The 22,518-nt window shown below is 32.0% G+C and overlaps 4 protein-coding genes across 4 annotated transcripts; 2 read left to right on the top strand and 2 right to left on the bottom strand.

Annotated features, from left to right (window-relative positions):
• Positions 1–14,343: 14,343 nt before the first annotated feature.
• SAPINGB_P001693 (uncharacterized protein) lies at positions 14,344–16,695 on the bottom strand (the record flags this gene model as incomplete). The annotated part of the gene is made up of 1 exon (XM_031996414.1): positions 14,344–16,695. The coding sequence occupies one exon, from the start codon at positions 16,693–16,695 to the stop codon at positions 14,344–14,346; it is 2,352 nt and encodes a 783-aa protein (XP_031852305.1).
• A 1,160-nt stretch (positions 16,696–17,855) lies between these two features.
• Positions 17,856–18,662, bottom strand: SAPINGB_P001692 (uncharacterized protein; the record flags this gene model as incomplete). The annotated part of the gene is made up of 1 exon (XM_031996413.1): positions 17,856–18,662. One exon carries the CDS (start codon positions 18,660–18,662, stop codon positions 17,856–17,858), a length of 807 nt encoding a protein of 268 aa, XP_031852304.1.
• A 702-nt stretch (positions 18,663–19,364) lies between these two features.
• Positions 19,365–21,225, top strand: SAPINGB_P001691 (uncharacterized protein; the record flags this gene model as incomplete). The annotated part of the gene is made up of 4 exons (XM_031996412.1): positions 19,365–19,404; positions 19,465–19,512; positions 19,564–19,649; positions 19,726–21,225. The coding sequence occupies 4 exons, from the start codon at positions 19,365–19,367 to the stop codon at positions 21,223–21,225; spliced, it is 1,674 nt and encodes a 557-aa protein (XP_031852303.1).
• Positions 21,226–21,432: 207 nt separating this feature from the next.
• SAPINGB_P001690 (uncharacterized protein) lies at positions 21,433–22,368 on the top strand (the record flags this gene model as incomplete). The annotated part of the gene is made up of 1 exon (XM_031996411.1): positions 21,433–22,368. One exon carries the CDS (start codon positions 21,433–21,435, stop codon positions 22,366–22,368), a length of 936 nt encoding a protein of 311 aa, XP_031852302.1.
• Positions 22,369–22,518: the final 150 nt, after the last annotated feature.

Below are 22,518 nucleotides of genomic sequence, written 5' to 3'. Positions count from 1 at the left end.
AAAAAAAAATTTAATGAAGTTGAAAATGTTGATTTAAAAAAAAAAATAAAAAATAAAAAATAAAAGTAAGAAAATAAAAAAAAAAAAAATAAAATAAAAAAGAAGAAGAAATAAAAAAAAATCAAAAAATTAAAAAATTAAAAACTCCAGATTTTTTTTTTTTTTTAACAAAAAGTTTCTTTTCTTTTTTTTTTTTTTTTTAGTTAATTTTTTTTTTTTTTAAGGAGAGAGAGAGAGCTTGTTGAAAAAATATTCACAACCGGCTAAAGAAAGTGGTGGCATATGGGCTGCAAGTCTTTCCTACCACCACCACCACCACAACTATATATTGAAATGATGATAATAATAATAATAATAATAATAATAATAACACCAGTTATAGAATGTTACACACAACAATTCAAAAAGTATATTAAAAATATATTACTATTTATTACTATATAAAATAGTAATAACTATTTTATTATAAAATTATTATATCTTAAACATTTGTTAGTACTTTCACAAATAAAAATTTATAATTGTTAGATTAATTTTAGTTAAGTTAAATATATATTAAATATATTAAATATATTAAATATATATAAATATTTCTACCTGGGTATATTAAACCCCCCTCTTCCCTCTTTCCTCTTCCATATTTTCTTTTTCTCTCCCCCCACACTCTGTAATGTCATACATTTGTGTAATACATCTAAATGCATGCCATATCATATCCTCGATAACTTTCGCTTATTGATTTTTTTGTTTTAAATTAAATGCGTACTCTGGGCGGTACATCTACGATTGACCGCCTTTCTCCCAAAATAGCAATTAAAATAAACAATATAACTTTGAATTATAATTAATTATAGAAAATTGAATAGCTACCCTAGCACAGTGGTGGTCTTTCTTTGTCTTTCTGTGCCTAAAGTTACGCGTATCGGTCCATGTTTTTTTTTTTTATTATTTTATTTTTTTGCCCTTTCACTGTAGTACAGACACACACACACACACCAGAATATCGAAGATATATTGATACTGGTATTTTAACAACAACAACAACAACAACAACAACAACAGTAACAGTAACAACAGTAACAGCAACAATCATAAATCATAAATCATAAATCACAAATCAATTCAAGCCAATATGGAATGATATGGCGCCTACGCCCTAGCGCCCTTCTTGTGATGGTCTTCATGTATTCACATAAAAATAAAAATAAATGAAAAGGCACATTCTACAGTCGTTTTTTTTTTATTTTTATTTTTATTTCTTCTTTTTTCCTTCAAATCCACTGGTCAGTAAGAATATATATATAATATATTATAGTGTAAAGAAGATATACAAAAAGGAAGAAAAAGAAGAAGAAGAAGAAAATTATTAAAAAAAAAAAAGGACCTTCTTTCAAAGGCTTCTAGATACTTCTAGATACTTCTAGATTTCTTCTTTTGTAATAACACTCAAAAAAAAAAATCAATTGATTGCATTTTAGGCAGAAAAAAAAACAATAAACAAATAAATAAATAAATAAAAACTTGCTTATACTAAATCGTTATATGGTCTATCATATTTATTCACATCCCCTCCTTTTATTTAACAACTAATATAGTATAGTTAGAAATTGAATTGAATAATATTAAAAAATAAAAATAAAAATAAAAAAAACATACACAAAGAAATTTCATAACTTATGAGTTTATTTTAATATTCCAATTTTTTGGCATCATTTTACCTTTCAATGTCGATAGTTTGATTTTATAAACTATATGTTTTACTAGATATATTATCATTATTATATTATATAGATAATCACCAGTGTTTTGGTCGACAAACTTATTATTCACTAATACCACCTATTTCACCATTGTTCTTCTCTTTAATCGGAAATAAACCTTTTTTTTTTTTTTTACTTTGTAGTTTATAATTTCAATCGATAATGATTGCTTTTTCATTCAATTAATTGTTGTAAAAAAAGTTGATTTCTTTTCCTTTTTCTTTTTTTTATTACTGTGATTAGGGCAAGTAGACCAAAATTAACTAAAACGCCAACATCTATCTACCTTAAGCTTTAAAAAAGAAAAATAATAATAAAAAGAAAGAAAGAAAGAAAGAAAGAAAGAAAAATTTCAATTCTTTATTTTTCTTTCTTCCTAGTTTAGAATTTACTAAAAAAAAAAAGTACTATAAAATCTATTGTCCTAAGCATTATCCGCCTTTAGTATTAGTATATGCTATTGGTTCGTATTTCTTTCTTTCTTTCCTTCTTTCTTTATTCCTAGTTCCTAGTATAAAAACTACATGGACATAATGATAATAATAATAATAATAATAAATCAATATAAGATTAAAAAAAAAACAAATCTTTTTCAAAATAAAATTATATTGTCGATTTTTTATTTTTTATTTTAATTTTCATTTCTTTAAAAAAAAATTTTTTTTGAAATAAAATAAAATAAAAAACATAAATTTCATCTTTAAATTAAGGACAATGTTATTGTTCACAGCCATGCCATCTTTCATTAAACGGAAGGTAAATCTTTTTTTTTTTTAAGCTTTTATGGTTATCATTTCAGATTATCTGAGCCGCCTTTATTTTCTTTCTTTCTTTCTACTCCATTTTGAAAACTTTTTTTTTTTCATTTTAGAAATAATCCTATCCTCCTCCCTCTTCGGCAAGTAAAGAATCCACTTGAAAATTCAATATTATTTGATAATCATGATCATAATGATGATGGTTAAAGTTTATTCCCTAAAAATGTCTACTTGATATCTTTAAAAAAAAAAAAAAAAAAAAGGGGAGCTCGGCCATATGGCCAGGCCACCTTGAAAGTTTGTCTAAATAAAGCATCTAAGGCGGTTTTTTTTTACCGATGATCACCACCATTGTTTGCGATTCATGCTAACTTAACCAATTGATGGTGATAATGACAATGTTGATTGATTGATTGATTGATTGATTGATTGATTGATTGATTGATTGATTGATTGATTGATTAATTAATTAATTATTAATAATTAATAACGTCAAATTAAATAAATAAAATGTTTGCTGTATTGGACAACTTCAATACTTTCTACTTGATACAATATTGTATCTAGCAGGTGCAATAATCATGTATGAAACCATATGACCGGTTATGTTTCTCTCCAAGCGCTTTTTCTCCTCCTCCTCCTCCTCTTCCCCTAAATAACATGTTCGATTTGTGTTTGTAATTTTACCCCACAGGGAATAATAACACCCACATCTATATCTATGGGTAAATATAGGCATCTATTTCGTCTTTATCACCAAAAAAATATTTTTTACATACTTATATATATATATATATATATATATATTGGATAATCAATGTCATTTAATTAGCCTGTTTTCTTTTTTTTTCCATATGCCAATTTTTGGGGAACAAACACTTGTAAGTGGAAAAAAAAAAAATAAAATAAAAATAAATTTTTTTATATGAAATATTTGCAAACAAAAGTAACGATTTTAAACTCCACTTTAGTAAATTAGTAGAGTGTTTTTTTTTTTTGTTTTATGTTGTAAATGTAGAAGATCTTCAACCTGACAATCTTTACAAAAGAATATTCTACATTACTTCCCAAAAAAGATATTGAAAAAAAAAAAAAAAAAAAAAAGGGACAACCTCTTTTAACTTTTATTTCTGCTTTTCTAAATAGTGTCTTGCTTGATATATTGCATATAGGTAATTGAATAATTGGTCCAATAATAATACATTCTAAAGAAGAAGAGTTGTTGCACAAGATTAATTTAATAGGGAAAAAAAAACGCACGTTTTATATATAGATATATTTTCTTTTGAAAAAAAAAAAAAAAAAAAAAAAAAAAAAACTTTAGTACTAAATCCTCAAAAATCAACTTTTATACATTATTACCGGGAATATATATATGTATATTTAAATCATTTAAGAAAAAAAATTAATTTTCAGTTCTTGAAACCGAATTTTCCCAAAATATCATCAATCTTAACACAGTAATGGCAAATATTTCAAACAAATTTTTTTATTTTTTTTTTTTTGCATTCAAAATCGACCCACCTACCACCTCCCTTATTTCACGTGGGGTGGGGGGGAGGAGGAGTATGTGTGATGATGGTCAGTACAAATGTTTCTCTTTTTTTCATTAAAGTCTTGTGCCAAAATCATTTAAAGAATATCACTTTGGTTTCAATAAAAGTTAGGATTGACATTTAATTTTTTTTTTTTTTTTGGGGGGGGGGGCTTATCCAACATTTTAATTCTGGAGCTCTACCCCAATCTAATTATTATTTCTAAATAATTTCTGATAACTTATTTATTTATTTTCCTTCCTGTCAAACTTGCTCAATGATTATTTTTGCATCACATTGACTCCTCTCATCATATATATATACATATATATATACATATGTATATACATATGAAAAATTTCTTTCTTTACTCTTGCTTGTCTCATGCGGCATCATGATCAGTAAATGTACCATTATTAATTATAATTAGCTACGGAAGAGAAACTTTTAGCCAAGCGCTAAGCTTTCAAAAGTTTTATCCGACATATCTAACCAGTTTGCCAAGATTCAAAGCTCTTTATCAAATATTTTAATGCTATATAGTTAAAAAAAAAAATAGTGATTTCTGACATATAAAAATAAAAAAAAAATTGATACATCAGTGCAATTTTTCACAAATCTGACGTATTCTATATATTTTTATAACACACCCTTCATCTAAGTACGACTTTCAAACAAGTACCCCATTATAACAATCCTCGGCTTTTCGGTATCAAGAAATTTTGCCCTTTTTGTAGGGCGAGATATATAATCATTGAAATGCTAGTGCTAGGAAATTTTATCAAACAACATTAATTTCTACCTTTATTTCTTTATATTTTGCATAATTATAGTTATAATAATTATATAATTATTATAAGCCTAGAGTTAACTCTGCCAAACTATAGTAGCTAAGTTACTAGCCACATCGTACCTAAATATGACTATATCCGCCGCCTTTTTGTTGTCTTTGTGTACAGACTGACATTCTTTTGAAAATAAAATTTCAGTTCAGGTTACTATTATCTAGTAAAAGGTAAAAGGTAAAAGAATGTACCATTAAATGGCATTTCTCTTTCTCTCTCTCCAAAATCACCTTGAAATTTTGTAGGCCATAACAATCACTTAAATCTAAACGGTCTAAACAGGTCATTTTCCGTTTTTTTTTTTTTTTCAACGTTGAGAAAACGGAATTTGGTTTGTTCTCATATTGCTGACAAAGCAGCTTTAGAATATATAAATAAATAATAAATAATAAATAATAAAATTAAAAAAAAAACAGGATCTTGTATAATCTGTTATAACATAATTACGTTATTTGGTAACTTCTGGTTAAATTAATTTATTTGTAACTCCCGATATACCGCATAAGTTACAAAGTCTCTGATATATATATCTACCCAACCTAATTTAGACCAAAGCAGCCAAATCCTTTCATACGCCACTCACATTTTATAATTATAAATAATACCACACTTTTGGCAATTTACAAAATAAAAGGCTAACTTAACACACGCACACTGCTTCAAATTTACCTAAAATTGGGCTTTTTCCCGTCTATTTGTCTTCATTGTTCTTTGCTCTAATAAGCTATCATCACTGCTATTACTACTACAAATAAATATACTAACCTTTAAAAGTTTGGTTGTTTCCATAAATTTGGATTACAATCAGGAAGTCTGATTCCGAACAAATAGCCTATTGGGGAAACAATGTAACACATCTCGATTAAGGGTTGATGGGGGAGAAGGGGAAAGGAAAGGAAAAGAAAGAAAGAAAGAAAAAAAAAAAAAAATTCAACTTGTACGCAAAATACCCGCAACAAGTCTATGGGAATTGAACATTCGCCGTGCGCCATTAATGGTTGCAAAACGGCCATATGGCCACACACATAATTTCTATGTTGCAAAGAAGAAAAATGGGCCCATAAAAAAAAAAAAAAAAAAAAGAAAATAGGAAAAGTCATTTCACAAATCTTGTCAAAAGTCTTTTAATTTTAATCTCTTACACCAATAGTTAACGACCGGTTAACAATTACTAAGATAAGCTCTGGTCAAATTTCAAAAATCTCAAAATTTCAACCTTTTATCTCGCTAATGAATTGAATCATGTTACCAACGTGGATTTTTTTTTTATATATATTTTAATTAAACCTACCATAAAATAATCATACTTGTTATCTTTTAGGCTTAGCGACAAATAAAAAAGTAAAAAAAAATAAAAAAAAATAAAAAAAGAACGGGTCCAACGGGTCGCTAGGAATTAAAAAGTATTGAGAGGGAAACTCGTTCCCGACCTTATGATTTTTTCTTTTTTTTTTTAAATTTACCACCATTAATTAAATAATTGTAATTAAATGCCTAAAAATTAAAGACTCCTTTCTTTCTATTATGGTTTATGTCAGAGTTCATATATAAATTCCTAAATGAATTTCTCTGTTCGCTATTACAGTCCATTAGCGAATAAAGCAGTAAATTATTTCATAATAATACCCATTATGGATGAAGAATAAAAATCAAATGAACACATAAAGTTTTTAAAAATTGAATTTTCCTTCTAGCCATAGCCTATTGTTATTTTGGGATCCAAAAGTACAAATCCCACTACGCTTAATCCTCTCACTAATTTCAATTTTTTGATCATTCATCTTTATATTAATGCCAATTCTTTCAAATATTTGGTCCGTGCATATTAATGTAACTCATTAAATTCCTAATACATCAAGAAAAAAAAAAATCAAAAAATCAAAAAAAAAAATCCGCATATAAAATCCATTTACTAAATGGTATTATTTTAGAATCCTATTTTTTTTATCTATTCATTAATGTTAAATGAAAAAAAAAAAAAAAAAAACGGCCTGGCGATTAAAATCCGATAGTAGATGATAATGTCAAAGTGTGTTTGTGGTTTGTAAGTAGCGCATGTTGGTACTGTATGCGGATTAGCGTCAAAAAAAAAAAAATAAAAAATATCAGAAACGTTTACGTTAAAAAAAAACGGTTTTGACCATTTTCAAAAAAAAAATAAAATAAAATAAAATAAAAGCAACCTTTAATAATTTATGAAATTTTATATAAAAAAAAAAATAAAAAATAAAAAAAAAGGAAAAGAAATTTAAGAAAAGAAGAGAAACTTTATCATAATTTTGGAAAAAAATTTTATTGGTTTTAAAATGCTCAAAAAAAAAATGCCTTTTCGAAATTTTAGTAAGAAAATTTCTTCTAGATTTCTTCTTTTAGTTAGGTCTGTTATATGGGCTTGACAAGCAATTATAGAAAAAAGAATGACAACAAGTTTCATAGCTTAGAAATGAGTTTTTGATTTAAATTGTTAAATCGTTAAAGATTTTAAAAGATTTTTTTTATGATATTAATAAATCAAGATCTAAAAAAAAAAAATAAATAAATAAATAAAAAAGAAAGAAAAGGGAGAGCTGATTCATTTTTTGGTTTATAAATCGAAAAATCTAATCGGTGACTTTAGTTAAATTTTGTATACCTGGAAATATAATGGGCAAATTTATTTTCACAAAGACACTGCGTTAACAGACTAATACAGTATTTTATATTAATTTGATATTCAACAATAACAGCTCGGCCGATCCTATTAATTATAAGGCGTTTTTTCTTCTTTTTCCAAAAAAAAAAAATTGAAATTTTTTTTTTCTCTATTTTGAAAAGTTCAACAGGTTTTCTTTGAAAAAATTTTGCAGCCGTTGTTGGTAAATGCAAAAGGCCCATTTATCCTATGCAATATCATCATCTCTTTCCTTGGAGGTATTACCGATTAACCGTTTACATCATCTCTTCTCTGAATTTAATTAATAAATGACCTACCGAACGTCGTCTTACCTCTTTAAAAAAAAAAAAAAAAAGCAAAATGAAATGAAATGAAATGAAATGAAATAATAAAATAATAAAATAAAAATAAAAATAAAAATAAAAATAAAAATAAAAATTATTTCAACTGTATTAATAATCTAGAAATAAATTTTATTCAAAAAAAAAAACTAATGTTGACTTGTGGGTTTAGTTTTTTTTTTTTTTTTGAAATCTGATTATACTCAGAAGATACGTATCTTTTGAAGAAAATAATTGTATTGGAAACAGGCAGCAGAAAAAAAAAAAAACAAAAGTTAGAACTTTTAAATTTAGAATTCGCTTTAAGCTTCAATATAGCAAGCAACTTTGACTTTGACTTTTATTTTTTTCATACCCAATATGACTCTACAAAAATGATTATTTTTTTTGTATCTCTATGCAAAGCTTGACAGTTGCCAATATAGGTAATTTTATTCCACTGCTTTCACTTTTACTGAAAATCATGATGAAATAAAAAAAAAAAATATATATATATATATATATATATTTATTTTAAACAAGGTTAAATTTAAACAAAACAAAAAAAAAAAAAAAAAAAAAAAAAAAGAAAAAAAAATTATGTATCCTCGATTCATTTTTGACGGTCATAATTCCTTTTAAGGAAATTGCAGATCATCTCCTACTGAATGTTTGCTGCATCCTTTCTGCGTTAGATATATATACGAGTCATCTTGCAAACAAAAAACAAAAAATGTCTTCGTAACTGTAAAAACAACAGGAGAAAGCAACACTCATGATCTTCATCATTTACCTTCTCAAGAAATAAGCTGAAGGTACTTGTAATGATTATTTCTTCCGGATTATTATCATATGATTTTCTCTAATCTTCAAGAAGATTAATTTTTGATCATCTTTGAGACAAAATATATATATATATATATATATGAAAACATGCAAGACCCATCGTAAAACTATTTTTAAAAGAGCCTTTGTTTAAACACATCATCACCTGAATTCCAAGTAAATATTTAAAATATATTATTCCTGTGCGTCAACTCTATTTCTTTGGCAAATAAAAGTCAAACTAATAACTAAGAAGAAAAAAAAAAAAACACGAGCTGGGTTGCTGTTGGCAGTTTACACATGAAACTAACCCCCCACTTATGAATCCATTTTGAAATTTTACGCACAGTATTCAAATCATTACTATCATCACGAGCCTCCATTTTTTCTTAAATTTTTTTCCCTCTCTGTTTTTTAAGTTAACTGTAATAATACACTTATTATTATTATTATTATTTTGTTTCAGTTTCTTTGCCATTCCACATTAGCAATCATAAAGTGCATAAGTTATTTTTTTTTTCTCAGTAGCCAAGATGATATAATATTTAGCCGGAGAAGAGAAAAAAAAAACATTTTAACTAATTGAGTTCACCATAAAAAAGAAAACCCCCTTGAATAATAACAAATATAAAAAAGAAGCAATAACAATCAACTGAAATCATATGTTGGGTTAAGAAATGAAAACTTATCTCAATAACCTTAAAAGAACTATTTTGTTGTAATCTGAACCATAGATATGCTGATAATGTTGGTCAACTGGCTGTCTTTTTTTTTTTTTTGGTTTAATTAAACATCGTTTAAAAAAAATAAAAAATAAAAAACAAGCAGCAGATAATATATTTCATGTCAACCTGATAAGTCAACAATAACGGGAACAGAGTTAAGGTTACAATTTGTTTTTTTTTTCTCCCCAATTATCTCGTGTTTCCTCTTTTTAGATACTTTCCTCGAAACTTTTAAAAGAAAAAAAAAACATATTTGAGTTCATGTTTCCCTAAATAGTGAGATAACAAGTTGTAAATAAAGTTGGTTTTTGACAACGTGCAATGCATAAACCATGTTAAGAAATTTATTTGGGAAATAACTAATGTTTATCGCTAGCTGTGGAAATATATTTATTTAAACATGTATTTTTCTTTAATTCCAAAAAAAAAACAAAAAAGATGAAATACTACTTATAAACAGCCCATTTATAAGTGGGCTGTTTGAACCAAATAGCCATTATTGTTTTGAAAGAAATAAAAAATATCATCAAAATCAGTTAGTCATTTTATAAAGATGAAGCTAGTCATTTCACATAAAACTTTCAAAAAAAAAAAAAGCTACAAATGGCCTAACTGTTACTAAATGAAATGCAGATTCTATCTTTATCAAGCAAACCTGATTCTTATATGGCTTTTTCACTTAATTTCTATAATACGAGATGATGGCGAACTTGCATACTTGCATGCTTGCATCAGACAAAATGTTTGCATTCAAGTATTATGGCAGCATGAATTCTTCTTCTAGATTCCAAAATAGCATCATTAATATTATATGCTTCAATTAAAAAATGGAAGCTTTTAGTTAATCCAGAATATTGCCAAAAAACTAATGGTAACCACAAAAAAGAAGTTATAATTTTAAAGAAAGAAAGAAAAAAAGAAAAAAAAAAAAAAAGAGAGAAAATGGAAAGATAGACGAGATGGTTTTGTATATTTAGTTTGCAGATATTTAAAAGAATTTATCCATAATCAAGAACCCTCCAAAATAAAAAATAAAAAAATAAGGTTGATATTTAAACAATTACTAATTTCACCGTTTCCAACATGAACATGATTTAGTAACCCCAAAGACCATAAATATCATACCGGGATATGAAATTAACAAATAGGATACTCTCAAGAAACCAAACGGCAGAGCAACGCCTACGTTACCTAAAAATTTAACACAACAGTTATTTATCCAAAGGTAGAGTACACAATTTGTTTCTTTAGGATGTAAAATAAGGGAAGAGAAAGAGTTCTAGCGATCAATTAAAAGAAACTACCAATAATTATCAAGTATGATTAAATTTAATTGGCTTTTTTTTTATTAAATACCAAATTTGAACTTATTCAATATTGATTGATTGGATAGATAATGATTTCTTCAGAAATAAGGAGAAACAAAAGGCATGTTTCATTGAGGAATTCATTTAATCTATATAATAAATACCCCTTTTTTTCTTTGGTTGAATACTTGAATTTTGACGGTTCCTGAGCGCATGTAAGTTTGTTTAATTCTTTTCCGTCAGTTTACTTCTTTGTTAGTGAAAGAGACAGGAATAGGTTATTGCAAGCACTGTTTATTAAATGGTTTGTGACGTATGCAGAACCATATTCAAGACCATATCCTTGTGAAACTGCGCGATAAAAGCAAAACATTCAATGATTGCCATTCCAATGCTATATTTTTTTCATGATATTAAATTAAATTCAATTAAATAAAATTCATTTCTCGTCTTTTTTTTTTCAAATAATTTCGTTTCTATAAAAAAAAAATTATTCATTTTTGGAACTTGATTTTTTCCTTTTTTCATAATTCTTGAATCCTACGATTTTAACATATGTTATTGTTGTAGAAAATTTCCAAGTGCAAAAGAAACAAAGCCCTTTTTTTTTTCTTTAACTTTTGTCAGAGTATTGAGATTTCAAAGGACTCCCACTAACTATTTTAGTGAATTCAAGTAACTACAGCCTAATTGACCTCAATTTTTGTTTCATTTTAGAATAAAAATAATTATGGCCTTTAAATACAGATGCATATATGAACATCAAAGAAGCAGACTAGCTGAATCACAATTTACTAAAATCACGTTTGCATAATAATACAAAGTCCCATTCCCACCTGTTACAAGTTTGAAATCCGTACATGGCTGAGTAATTTAATTATAATCATGTCGCAATCTGCGTTCTTGTGGAAAGTAAGGAGTTTCCGGGTATCGGTTTACTTATTGGCATGTAATCGGTCAGAGTATTACCATATTGATTTAAATGCATTGGTCATGAAATTTATTATTATTTTATTAATTATTTTATTTTATTTTATTATTTTTTTTTTTGGTTTGCGCACACTACTCAAAGAAAGAAAGAAAGAAAGAAAGACTGGCCTGAATTTTTTTTTTTTTTCATTTATTTTACAAATGCCTTGTTACCAGCAATTTATTATTATTTCACTGAACCTGCGTTTGTGGTCTGATTTTTTTTTTTCAGTAATCTATAAGGAATTTCTTTTTCGCTTGAGGGTTTTTGGCTTCAACATTTCCAATGTATATTTCCATTCCTTGAACCTCAATTACTATGAATACAGATACTCAATGATGATACAAAATATATTTTCATTAAGGGGTTAAAAATGCACCATGTTTTCTAGATTTTATTTTTTTGTTTATGGACTCAACTTTGATGCAACCAATACCCCAGTATGAAAAAAAAAAAAAAAAAAACACCAAATATATTTATCACGACTCTAACTCAGGAGTGCGGGAAAGGGCAATTCCTAATAATTATAATGCTTGATCATGATGTGATTTCAAATAGAATTTTTAGCACTGATGCGAATATATCTTTTTTAACATGAATCAAACAAAATCACATTTATGTCGATGGACCAAAGTGGTTCTTACAGGATATCTAGAAAAAAATATCAGATTTCTTTTCTTTTTTTTTTTTTTTTTTTTTTTTAAGAAAAGGCTCCTCGAGAAAGCGCTTTAGTCCTGATTATCTATTATCACTTTCAAGCTTCCTGACGCATTTAAGCAGTATTTTTCATCCCAAAACCTGAAAAATTTAATGACTTTAATAAATGGACTTTTTTCCATTTTCAGTTGTTACAATCTATTTACCCTATAAATCAGTTTTAAAGAAATGAATAAACAATATGCTTACCTTTAAGTATTAATTAACACTAGTGTTAAGAAGCATATGCCTTATATGGAATATTATTGTTTTTTTCCTTTCTTTAGCCTTTTGAATTTTTGGACACATGCGTTGGCGAAATACCATTTGATAAAAGGCTTTTGATCTAACGAAAAATAAAATAGGTAAAAGTCTCAGGGTATTGTTTGTTTGTTTGTTCTTTTATTTTATTTTATTTTATTTTATTTTATTTTATTTTATTTTGTTTTAATTCAAGGGTTATAGAAATATCATCAACTTCAACGCTATCCTTTTTGCTTCTAATATACTTTTTCGTTTGCACAACTACCTTTTAATCTGATTTATTTTCAACATTTACATCTTAAAACCCCCGAAAATAAGTCCTGATGCCTGCTTAAGGGGATCAGGAGACCAGAGACCAAAGCTACCCCACTTATTTCCACTTGTCTCCATCAAGGCTTTAATTCTATTCTTTAATCCCTCCAAGTAGAACTCAAGTCCACAACTTCTTGCAGTTGGTACGGTATATCTATCTTAGGAGATATTTGTTTCAATCGTTTCCTTCCTCTTTTAGCAATGGATACTCATCCAGTTGCCTGATTGTTTCCAGCTCGCCGCAGTTACAGTTGTAGCCCTCCTTTTCAATACCCAACTTTTGAAACCATGCATTAAAGTTGCCATGGCCAGTGCAAAACTAAGTAATATTGCTCAATATATTTTAAATATACCTTTCTTTTTCTTAATCACCCCCCCCGTAACCATTTCAGAGAGGTTGTCTTTATATCTCGATTATACTTTAATATTATGATACTACTGTTCCTTCTTACTGTGCCAATAAGAGTCTTGCTAAACCTTCATTTTTTGTTTATTCATTGTAAGATTTATTCAAAATATGAAATTTCAAATCAAGACAGTTGTTTAAGTAATTTAACTTTCTTTTGGGGTTCAAGAACTTCTCTATTAAATAAAGCTAATTGCACTTTTTTCATCTTTAGCTTTGATATTTGCTGCAAAATTAATAAGACCCAAAACGTTATCCAGATCGATTTTGCCCAATCATAGCAATTTTCTCAATTCTCTGTAACAGTTCAAGTGCAGCGTTAGTAGCACAATAATCATTCCTTATTCCAAATTGTTCTAGTAGAAGCAGCTGCGTTTTTATTCTCTTCCATTACTATATAGAATATTGATTTTTAATTAAATAAATTGGTCAGTATGCAAGTTTATTGGAAAAAAGGCAAAAAAAAAATAAACAAAAAATAACCGGATTGCTTTCCAAGTGTCTGGCCACATGGTCAATTTTATTTCCAGGCCTAAAAACCTGGTTTCAAAGCTTCATTTTCAACCATAGGCAAAATTTGAGGAAAAGATAAGGGGTTCCAAGATTTTTCCGACTCAAGTATTGGATCTAAATACTCTCACACAATTATATGAGTTGTAATTGTATTTTGATGAAATATACATGTCAGTAAGGTCTGTGAGTCTAAAAAAACTTAATGGAAGTTTTTGTTTTTGAGGTAACGGGGTCTCACTTTAAAATCTGGAACTTGTTATCAAACAGTGTTGGTTTTGACAAAAAAAACAAAAAATATCAAATGACTCGAAATGTCTTGATGTTCTATGGACATTAAAAAATGAAAATATTAAGGGTAAAAGAAAACTAAATAAAAAAAAAAACTAAATCCTAAAAGAAAAAAAAAAAGAGTAACTGTATACAAAACTTTCAAAAACATTAAAAAGAATAAAAATTATATCTCGGCATCAAAAACATTTTCAACATAAACATTAATCTTAGGTGCACTTTTTGAATGGGAAATTGCTTCACTAATAGCAACATCAAGATCCTCTTGGTCCACAATCAGAACCATGTCACCATCTTCGTCTTTTCCTCTAATAATCATATTGTTGGTTATGGAACTCAAAATTGGACTATCCTCTAATTCCTTGCTTTGAACCTTTTGTGCAACCCGGGCTTTAAAGTCACGGAATGAAATCCCTGAAGAAATCTTAATGGCTCTTGTTTCCTTGGCACAAAAAATCTTGACCTTAATATTAGCAGAAGGGTGAGAGGATATAATGGTTGGGTATGATGATGTAGGAGCTTTGCTGTATGACGTATTTGTACCATATTTAGAAGTGGTTGCAGATATTGAGCACAAATCTCCAACAACTTGCTGAGAATTACTAGGTGGCGGCGCCAGTGAGGCATAGTGGTGAGTCGGGTTAAGTGTCTTATAAGGCAAGGCCTTTTGTATATCAATAACAGCCCCTTTGGACAAGTGCGTCTTCCCATAGAGCTTGCCAAAAGTTGAAGTGCTTAAATCAGGGCTGTATTCAGGTTCATATAAATCAGAGTCCATCAGACTTGACTCATTGTCAAAAAGACTGTTATCGCTCTTATCACTTAGCTTAGACTGAGAAGCTGAAGCTGAAAGGTTGCTCTCAAGATACAAACCTAAAGGCGAAGGCACATTGTGGATTTGAGTGCGCGAGGTGGAACGGGGAGTAAGATGAATTTCCAAATCAGAATGATTGGATTTAACTGAAGAGGAAGGCTTGAAATGAAAATCAGGCTCAATAAGATCGGTATATTCAGTATGGTGGGTAGTTGGCTTTGATTTCCCAAAGGACTCTGCTGAAGTATTTGGTCCGTTGGCGTAAAATTCAGAGTATCCTACAGCAGGAGTGGTATAAGAAGAAGATGCAGATGACTTAATAGTTGCAGCAGCAGTGACAACAGGTGTTTTAGCATCATCATCTTTATTGGAGAGAGGAATATCAGGTGAGATCGGGGGTGTGATAACTCCTGAGGTATTAGAGGTTGATGATGACGGGTGCGATGAGGATGTGGAAGAAGATGACTGTGATTTGTTGACACTTCTTGAAACCGGTGGAGTCGGCGGGACTGCAGCTTTGGTGGGGAGAGATGGAAGATCAGACTTGAAACCAAATTTACTATTTTTGGATTTAAGTTTGACATCACTATCATTGGGTTTAAGGTCGCGGGCCACTGTGGGTTTGTCGTTGGAAAGACTACGGCCTTTGATAGAGCCAAGAGCAGTTAAGCTGTTACTGATGGTAGTCGCAGCAGCGGTGTCGCTGATTGTCTTAGCCAAAGCGCTACCGGTCTTGAAAGTGACATGCCCACGACCAGAAGTTATAATTTCACTCAGTTTTTTATCGTTTAAAATGGAGCAAACTTTGAGCTCTGTGAGACGGAAAAGAGATCCTTGAGGAACAGAAAATAATGAATAAGCAATTTCCTTTGGTTGTTCTAAACTAAGATCATCATCATATTTCTCGTCCTTCTTCTCTGAAAATAATTCAAAATTGTCAGATGTGGGGCTATTAGGAAAACTGCCAAAATTAAGTTTTTTTGGGGGGTTCACAACACTAAATCTCTGTTTCTTCTTGTCCAAAGCACCAGGAAGGTTTAGAAGTTTATTTCCAAGATCTTCCAATGATAAAGCAGCACTATTTTTTCTTCTGTTTTGAATTTTTTCCATCTGGGTAAAGTGTACAAGAGCTTCATCAATAATATTGTGTTCAGGGATATACTTGCGTTCCTTTGCAGCAAATTCAAGATCCAATATCCCAGTGGAAAGAGTTCCAGAATAAATGTAAGACAATGCCCGATTATAGACAATTTCGCAGGAATAAAGCTTGTAGTCTAATCCAAGCTGCTGATAGTTGACAACGTTGTTTCCACGTAAAAGTTTCAGGGCCGCGTTGAATGAGTCTGCAGCGTCGCTGTATGAGCCAGCTAAAAAGTTACTGACACCGATTTGGAAATGAGAGATGGCCATGTAGGAATCAAAAGAAGTAGCGCGCTTAAAGTATATGATTGCATCCGCATAATTGCCAAGAATCGAGTGGATTGAAGCCATATTGTAAACCACTTTGGAGTTAGTTGGTGTAATTTGGCTGAAGATTTCAAGAGCTTCTTCAGGCCTATTCTGGTCAAAGCAATCAAGTGCCTGGAGCCATTTGTTGACACTGTTTGATTTCAAGGGGGTAGCAGGAACATCACCAAGAACGGGATTGAAGTTAGAGTGGCTGACAGGATCCGCTGGGTATGGCAACCCTACAGTTATAGTCATTTTTTAAGACGAAGAATGGGTAGGAAAAAAAATCAGATATTGCGTATAGGATAAGGGGGTCAAAAAAAAAAATAAGGAATTTTTTTAAAAAAATCCTAAGGAATCCATGTGTTTTATATAGAACTGTTAAATTAAAAGGAGTGTCATTAATAATATTCCGTAAAAAATGGTTCAACAGTACGGGTGGAAATAAAAACACATATGAAACGAATATCGGATGCAATCAAAACAGAAAAAAAAAGGATGGAAATGGAAAGAACAGAAGAAACAAGCAAGATAAAATTCTAAATGATTGTTGTCTTATATTTCAACCTCTGACTTGTTTTGAAATGGTTTTAAACCTTAGTTTGCAGAAACATCTCTGAAGGGCCAGTCCCTGAAAAAATAAAATAAATTAAAAAATGAAAACCCCAGAGAAAATTCAACGGATTTTCCTTTCATGGGTATAATGATAAGACATAATTAGGTAGCTTGTAACATTTCAATGCCGCAGGGTCTTCAAAGTCACCCAAGAAGTCGAGAGAGTGGTTCAGTCTCCATAAGAGTCAATAAAACAAGGCTATAATTGATAACAATATGTGGGTATATATTGAACTAAAGATGGGACAAAATCGTTAAAATTTCAGACATATAATATTAGTCATTGTACCAGAAATTGGTTTGCGTAGTGGAATTCATGCTTCTAGGAACAAGAAACAAACAAGTTAAAACATGGCGAGTTTTAAAAAAAAAAAAAGGTGTGGTATTTTACATCTAATATGAAAAAAAAGAAAAAAAGAAAGAAAGATAGAAAGAAGGAAAGAAAAACAACTCAAACACTCAACGGTGAAATAAAGGGGAATTCTACATTCGGCTGAAAAATGTCGGGGGGTTTCCAAAGATTGGTTTCGTGTAAGTGTCTACAGGTATTTGGGTGAGAGATGTTGATGAGCAAAATTTTTTTTGGTAGGAGTGGCGATTTATACTTTACGAGATATATTTTACCACATCTTACCAAAGTTTCCAAACAAAATTAATACGATTATATCAAAAAAGAACTATTATCATTAACAAACTATTTACAAAAATACCACCAAATAAGTTAAAAAGAATAAAGGCAAGTATGATTTAATACACATGTGGAATGTATTTTTTTTTAAAGAACTCAAATCTTCAACCGTTTAGGCCTCGACAAAGTTCTGGATCTTCTTGAGCCAAAGAATGTATTCGTTGTTCTCACGGACGTTGGCATAGTCAGAAATGAAAGAAGCAAGACCAGCATCAATTCCTCTGCTCTCAAGGTACTGCTCAAGAGCAGACTGGAGGTTCTCGTCAAGGTTGGAGAAAGCAGGACCCTGGTAGATGCTGCGGCGCTTGAAGTCAGCCTCAGAAGTGTTGGCAAGAGCAACATCAGCGGACTCATAGGGAGTAACGTTCTCGACGAGGAGGAGGTTGGACTGGATAACACTCTCAATGGAAAGGGCACCAGAAGCCTTCTCGACAACAATGTTGGCGCGGATAGGAGGAGCCTCAATGAAGTCGGCATCCTCTTCCTCCTCAGCGGCTTCCTCAGAGTGCTCGTTCTCAGCAAACTCGTCATTGTTGAAGTCGTAAGCATCACCGTTGGTGATGTCAGAAACAGAGAAAAAGATGTGGATAACTTCACCACCCTCCTTCTTGATGAGCTCAATCTCGTCGGTGCCGTCCTTGGCAATGAGCTGGAAGCCAGACTTCTCGAGCCACTTGGCAGAATCAGCCTCGGGGTTTTCCTGAGAAGTCTCGACCTCAATATTGATTTCGTTCTTAAGAACTCTAGAAAGCTGGGCATCAGAGGCGGTCAGGGGGAGCTTCTCCATGGACTTAGTGGTGGCAGAGAAGGTTCTGATGGCAGAGAAGGCAGGGATGCGGGAAGCAGAGGCCATTGCGGCGACGGGGAGACGTCTAATGGCAACCTGGCGGGCGGATCTGAGGGCAATTCTGGCAATCATTATGGGCGTGACTGTTGTACAAAGTACTTTAGAGGATTTTGAAAATGATGGAAGAAGAAAGGATTGAGAATTAAATAGAGAAGGTCTTTAAAAAAATTTTTGGTGGTGATGAAAATTTTCGGTGGGTTTCCGTAACCAGAATAAAGAAAGAAAAAAAAAAAAACTTCTGAGCTCAGAGAACCAGTTCCTAAGCCACGTGATATTCCTACTCGTTTAGCACCAGATGGGTTGATTTTTTGTTCTTTTTTTTCAATTTAAATTCAAAGAATTGAACTATATAGTTATATGATTATAATGGGATTTTTTATTTTTTTTTTATTTTGATTTTAGAATCGTCTTTGTTAACAAAAAAAAAAAAACTCAATGACCTGATCATCAAAGCCAAAATAAAGCAACAGGTTTTCACCGTAGAAGCCAAATTAATCACAGGGTTAGGGTTTGTATTTGCCACCCTAGAAATTCCACATCCTCCTTCTTCCAAAAAAAAAAAAAAAAAAAAAAATTCCAAGCACTACCACCAGAAAGCTTTGCAGGTCATGGTGGTAACCGCTAACCCTCTGCCACACTGCCCACCGCCAGCCGTCAACACCTAAAAAAAAAAAGGCCTTCAAACAAACCCGCCAAAATTTTCAAAACTCCCACAAATCCGCAGCGCCAGCAAGCCTTCCAGCCCGCCAGCCAGCAACTTTATCAGAACAAAATATGTCCCAATTATTTTCGACAGCCCGTTCGGAAACTCTTTGTATGTAACGATGGATCTCTATTGTACTCATGTCCAGTTTTCTAACAAAACATTCTCAAGTCCTGAATGGTGAAAAGATCAGCGGCGAAGATATTCGAAACCAGAATGGTAAGCTATAAAAGCTATTCTTTTCATACCGATCTTTTCTAATAATCCTAGTTCTCGCATGCCAGGCAATTGCAAATGTTTTAAAATCTTCCTTGGGTCCTGTAGGCCTTGATAAGATGCTTGTCGATGATATTGGTGTATGTTTACTTTTTTTTTTCTTCTTGATATTTGATCTGGCATTTCTAACACTCAATTTTTTTCTTGTCAATATAGGACGTCACTGTCACCAATGATGGTGCTACTATTCTCAATCTTCTTGACGTTGAGCATCCTGCCGGTAAGATTCTGGTGGAGCTTGCTCAACAGCAAGATCGCGAAGTCGGTGATGGTACTACCTCTGTCGTCATTATTGCCAGCGAACTTCTCAAGCGTGCCAACGAACTCGTCAAGAACAAGATTCATCCCACAACCATCATCTCCGGTTACCGATTAGCTCTCCGTGAAGCCATTCGCTTTATCAATGATCAGATGAGTGTGCCCGTCGAAAGTCTCGGCAAGGATACCCTCGTTAACATTGCTAAGACGAGTATGTCGAGTAAAATCATTGGTCCCGATTCGGACTTTTTCTCCCGCATTGTTGTTGATGCTATGCTCGCTGTTAAGACCACAAACACTCGTGGAGAAACCAAATACCCTGTCAAGGCTGTCAATGTTCTTAAGGCTCACGGTAAGTCTGCTACTGAGTCTATGCTTGTCAAGGGCTACGCTCTCAACTGCACTGTCGCTTCCCAAGCCATGAAGACTCGCATCCAAAATGCTAAAATTGCCGTTCTTGACATGAACCTTCAAAAGGCCCGTATGCCTATGGGTGTTAATATTACCATCGATGACCCTGAACAGCTTGAGGCCATTCGCAAGCGTGAATTTGACATTATTGTCGAGCGCATCAATAAGATTATAGACGCTGGTGCCAATGTCGTTCTTACCACCAAGGGTATCGACGACTTATGTCTCAAGCAGTTTATCGAAGCCGGTGTCATGGGTGTGCGTCGTTGCAACAAGGAAGATCTGCGTCGCATTGCCCGCGCTACGGGTGCCACTTTGGTATCCACTCTTTCAAATCTCGAAGGCGAGGAAGTCTTTGAGCCTTCTTACCTTGGCAGTGCTGAGTGTGTTGTTCAGGAGCGCATTTCTGATGATGAGCTCATTCTTGTCCAAGGTACAAAGGTCCATTCCTCTAGCTCCATTATTCTCCGTGGTTCCAACGACTACCAACTCGACGAAATGGAGCGTTCAGTCCACGATTCTCTCTCCGTTGTCAAGCGTACTCTTGAGAGCGGCTTTGTTGTTCCCGGTGGCGGTGCCGTCGAGACTGCTCTCAACATTTACCTTGAGAACTTTGCCACTTCTGTTGGCTCGCGCGAACAGCTTGCCATTGCTGAGTTTTCGAATGCTCTGCTTGTGATTCCCAAGACCCTTGCTGTGAATGCTGCCAAGGACTCTTCTGAGCTTGTAGCCAAGCTTCGTGCTTATCACGCTGCCAGCCAGAGTGTGTCGCTTGACGATGTCAAGAAGCGCAACTACAAGAACTACGGTTTGGATCTGATTCGCGGTAAGGTTATTGACCAGGTCAAGGCAGGTGTTCTTGAGCCTACTGTCAGCAAGATTAAGGCTTGGAAGAGTGCGCTGGAAGCTTGTGTTGCTATTCTGCGTATCGATACCATGATTCGTGTTACGCCCGAGCAACCCAAGGAGGATCCCCATGGTCATTAGGTAGAATTTTAGTGTATTATGAAATATAAAAACAAAAAAAATAAGGGAAAATAATATAAAAAAATATTAGATTTTTGACAAGATGAGAAAATTGACTTGAATAAGATTTTAATCATGTTGATTCAAAACTATAAAAAAATTCAAACCGCATCTTCTACAAGTTTTTTTTTTTTTTTTTTTTTTTTTCAAACTATCATAGCTCATAACATGGAACATCAAACATATCAATTTAAACGACGCAGAATAGATCCTAAGACCAAACTTCCGCAGGATTTAGGGCCTGGAGCTGCAACCCTCTACATGGCATTATCCTATACGACCCGTTGGCGACACACATTGCCTTTGACATGGAGGTTTCTTTACAAAGTTGGGATTCCCGGGCTAAGTCTTGATTTCTTTTCAAGTGGTCAAAATGAGGATGGTGGCATAAAAAACGAAGAATTGGATAAAAGGAGTCTTTATCATAGTTTTGACAAGAAGTTTTTGCCTATTGTTGGTGATGATGAGTTTGATGGAATCGCAAAAGACATAGCGATTAATGGAGGCTGGTTATTTTATGATATTATAGTAGCACTTAGTGGAGCTTCTCAGATCCTTAAAACAAGAGAAATTAGAAAATCTGGGGAAAGGATTGAAAATGCAATAGTCAAATTCCATGAGTGGATGTTATTTCTTTTCCATCCAAATGAAGAACCAAGTAAATTTTCAAACCTTGTAATTCATGTGGCCCGTTATCATCCTCTCCATAATGGTTCGCTGGAAAATTGGGTTTCTCGAGATCTCAAAAATCAGCTAAACAAAGTGAAAATTACAGAATCAACTTTCAGACGTACTGGGTCATGCTACGTGATAGCTCTTTACGAGGTTGGTTCCACGCTTGTTGTAACGTTGGGGGTGATTCACAGAAATGATCATGGAGCATATGGCCCGTTACGAGTCATCAATGCATTCATGGTTATTCCTGGAATTAATGCTCCTAAAAAAGAAAAGTTCTCAACTGTAAAAATCAAGGTTGAGGATGGAACTAGTGAACAGAAAATCAAACTGGAACCCCCCAGAACAGATGAGCGATGGGCATGTCCTGCGTGGGCAGCTGCTATCAAGATAGGATTGGTAGTTAGCGCCGCAGTCCGAGATGGGTGACGAAAAAAATAGGGTTGGATTGAGAGTGTGGTGGAATTCTTGGCTGCTGCTGATGCTGCTATGTTGCTTCTTACAGCGGCGTTTGCCTTTTGTTTATTTGGCTGCTTAATCTTTTTTTTTCTTTCTTTTCTTCCCCTTAAAATTTTTTCT

Source organism: Magnusiomyces paraingens (assembly GCF_902498895.1).
Source record: "Magnusiomyces paraingens strain CBS 517.90 genome assembly, contig: contig1, whole genome shotgun sequence".
Lineage (NCBI taxonomy): Eukaryota > Fungi > Ascomycota > Dipodascomycetes > Dipodascales > Dipodascaceae > Magnusiomyces > Magnusiomyces paraingens.
Note: the sequence above shows the minus strand (reverse complement) of the source record. Positions and strands in the feature narration are given on the sequence as shown.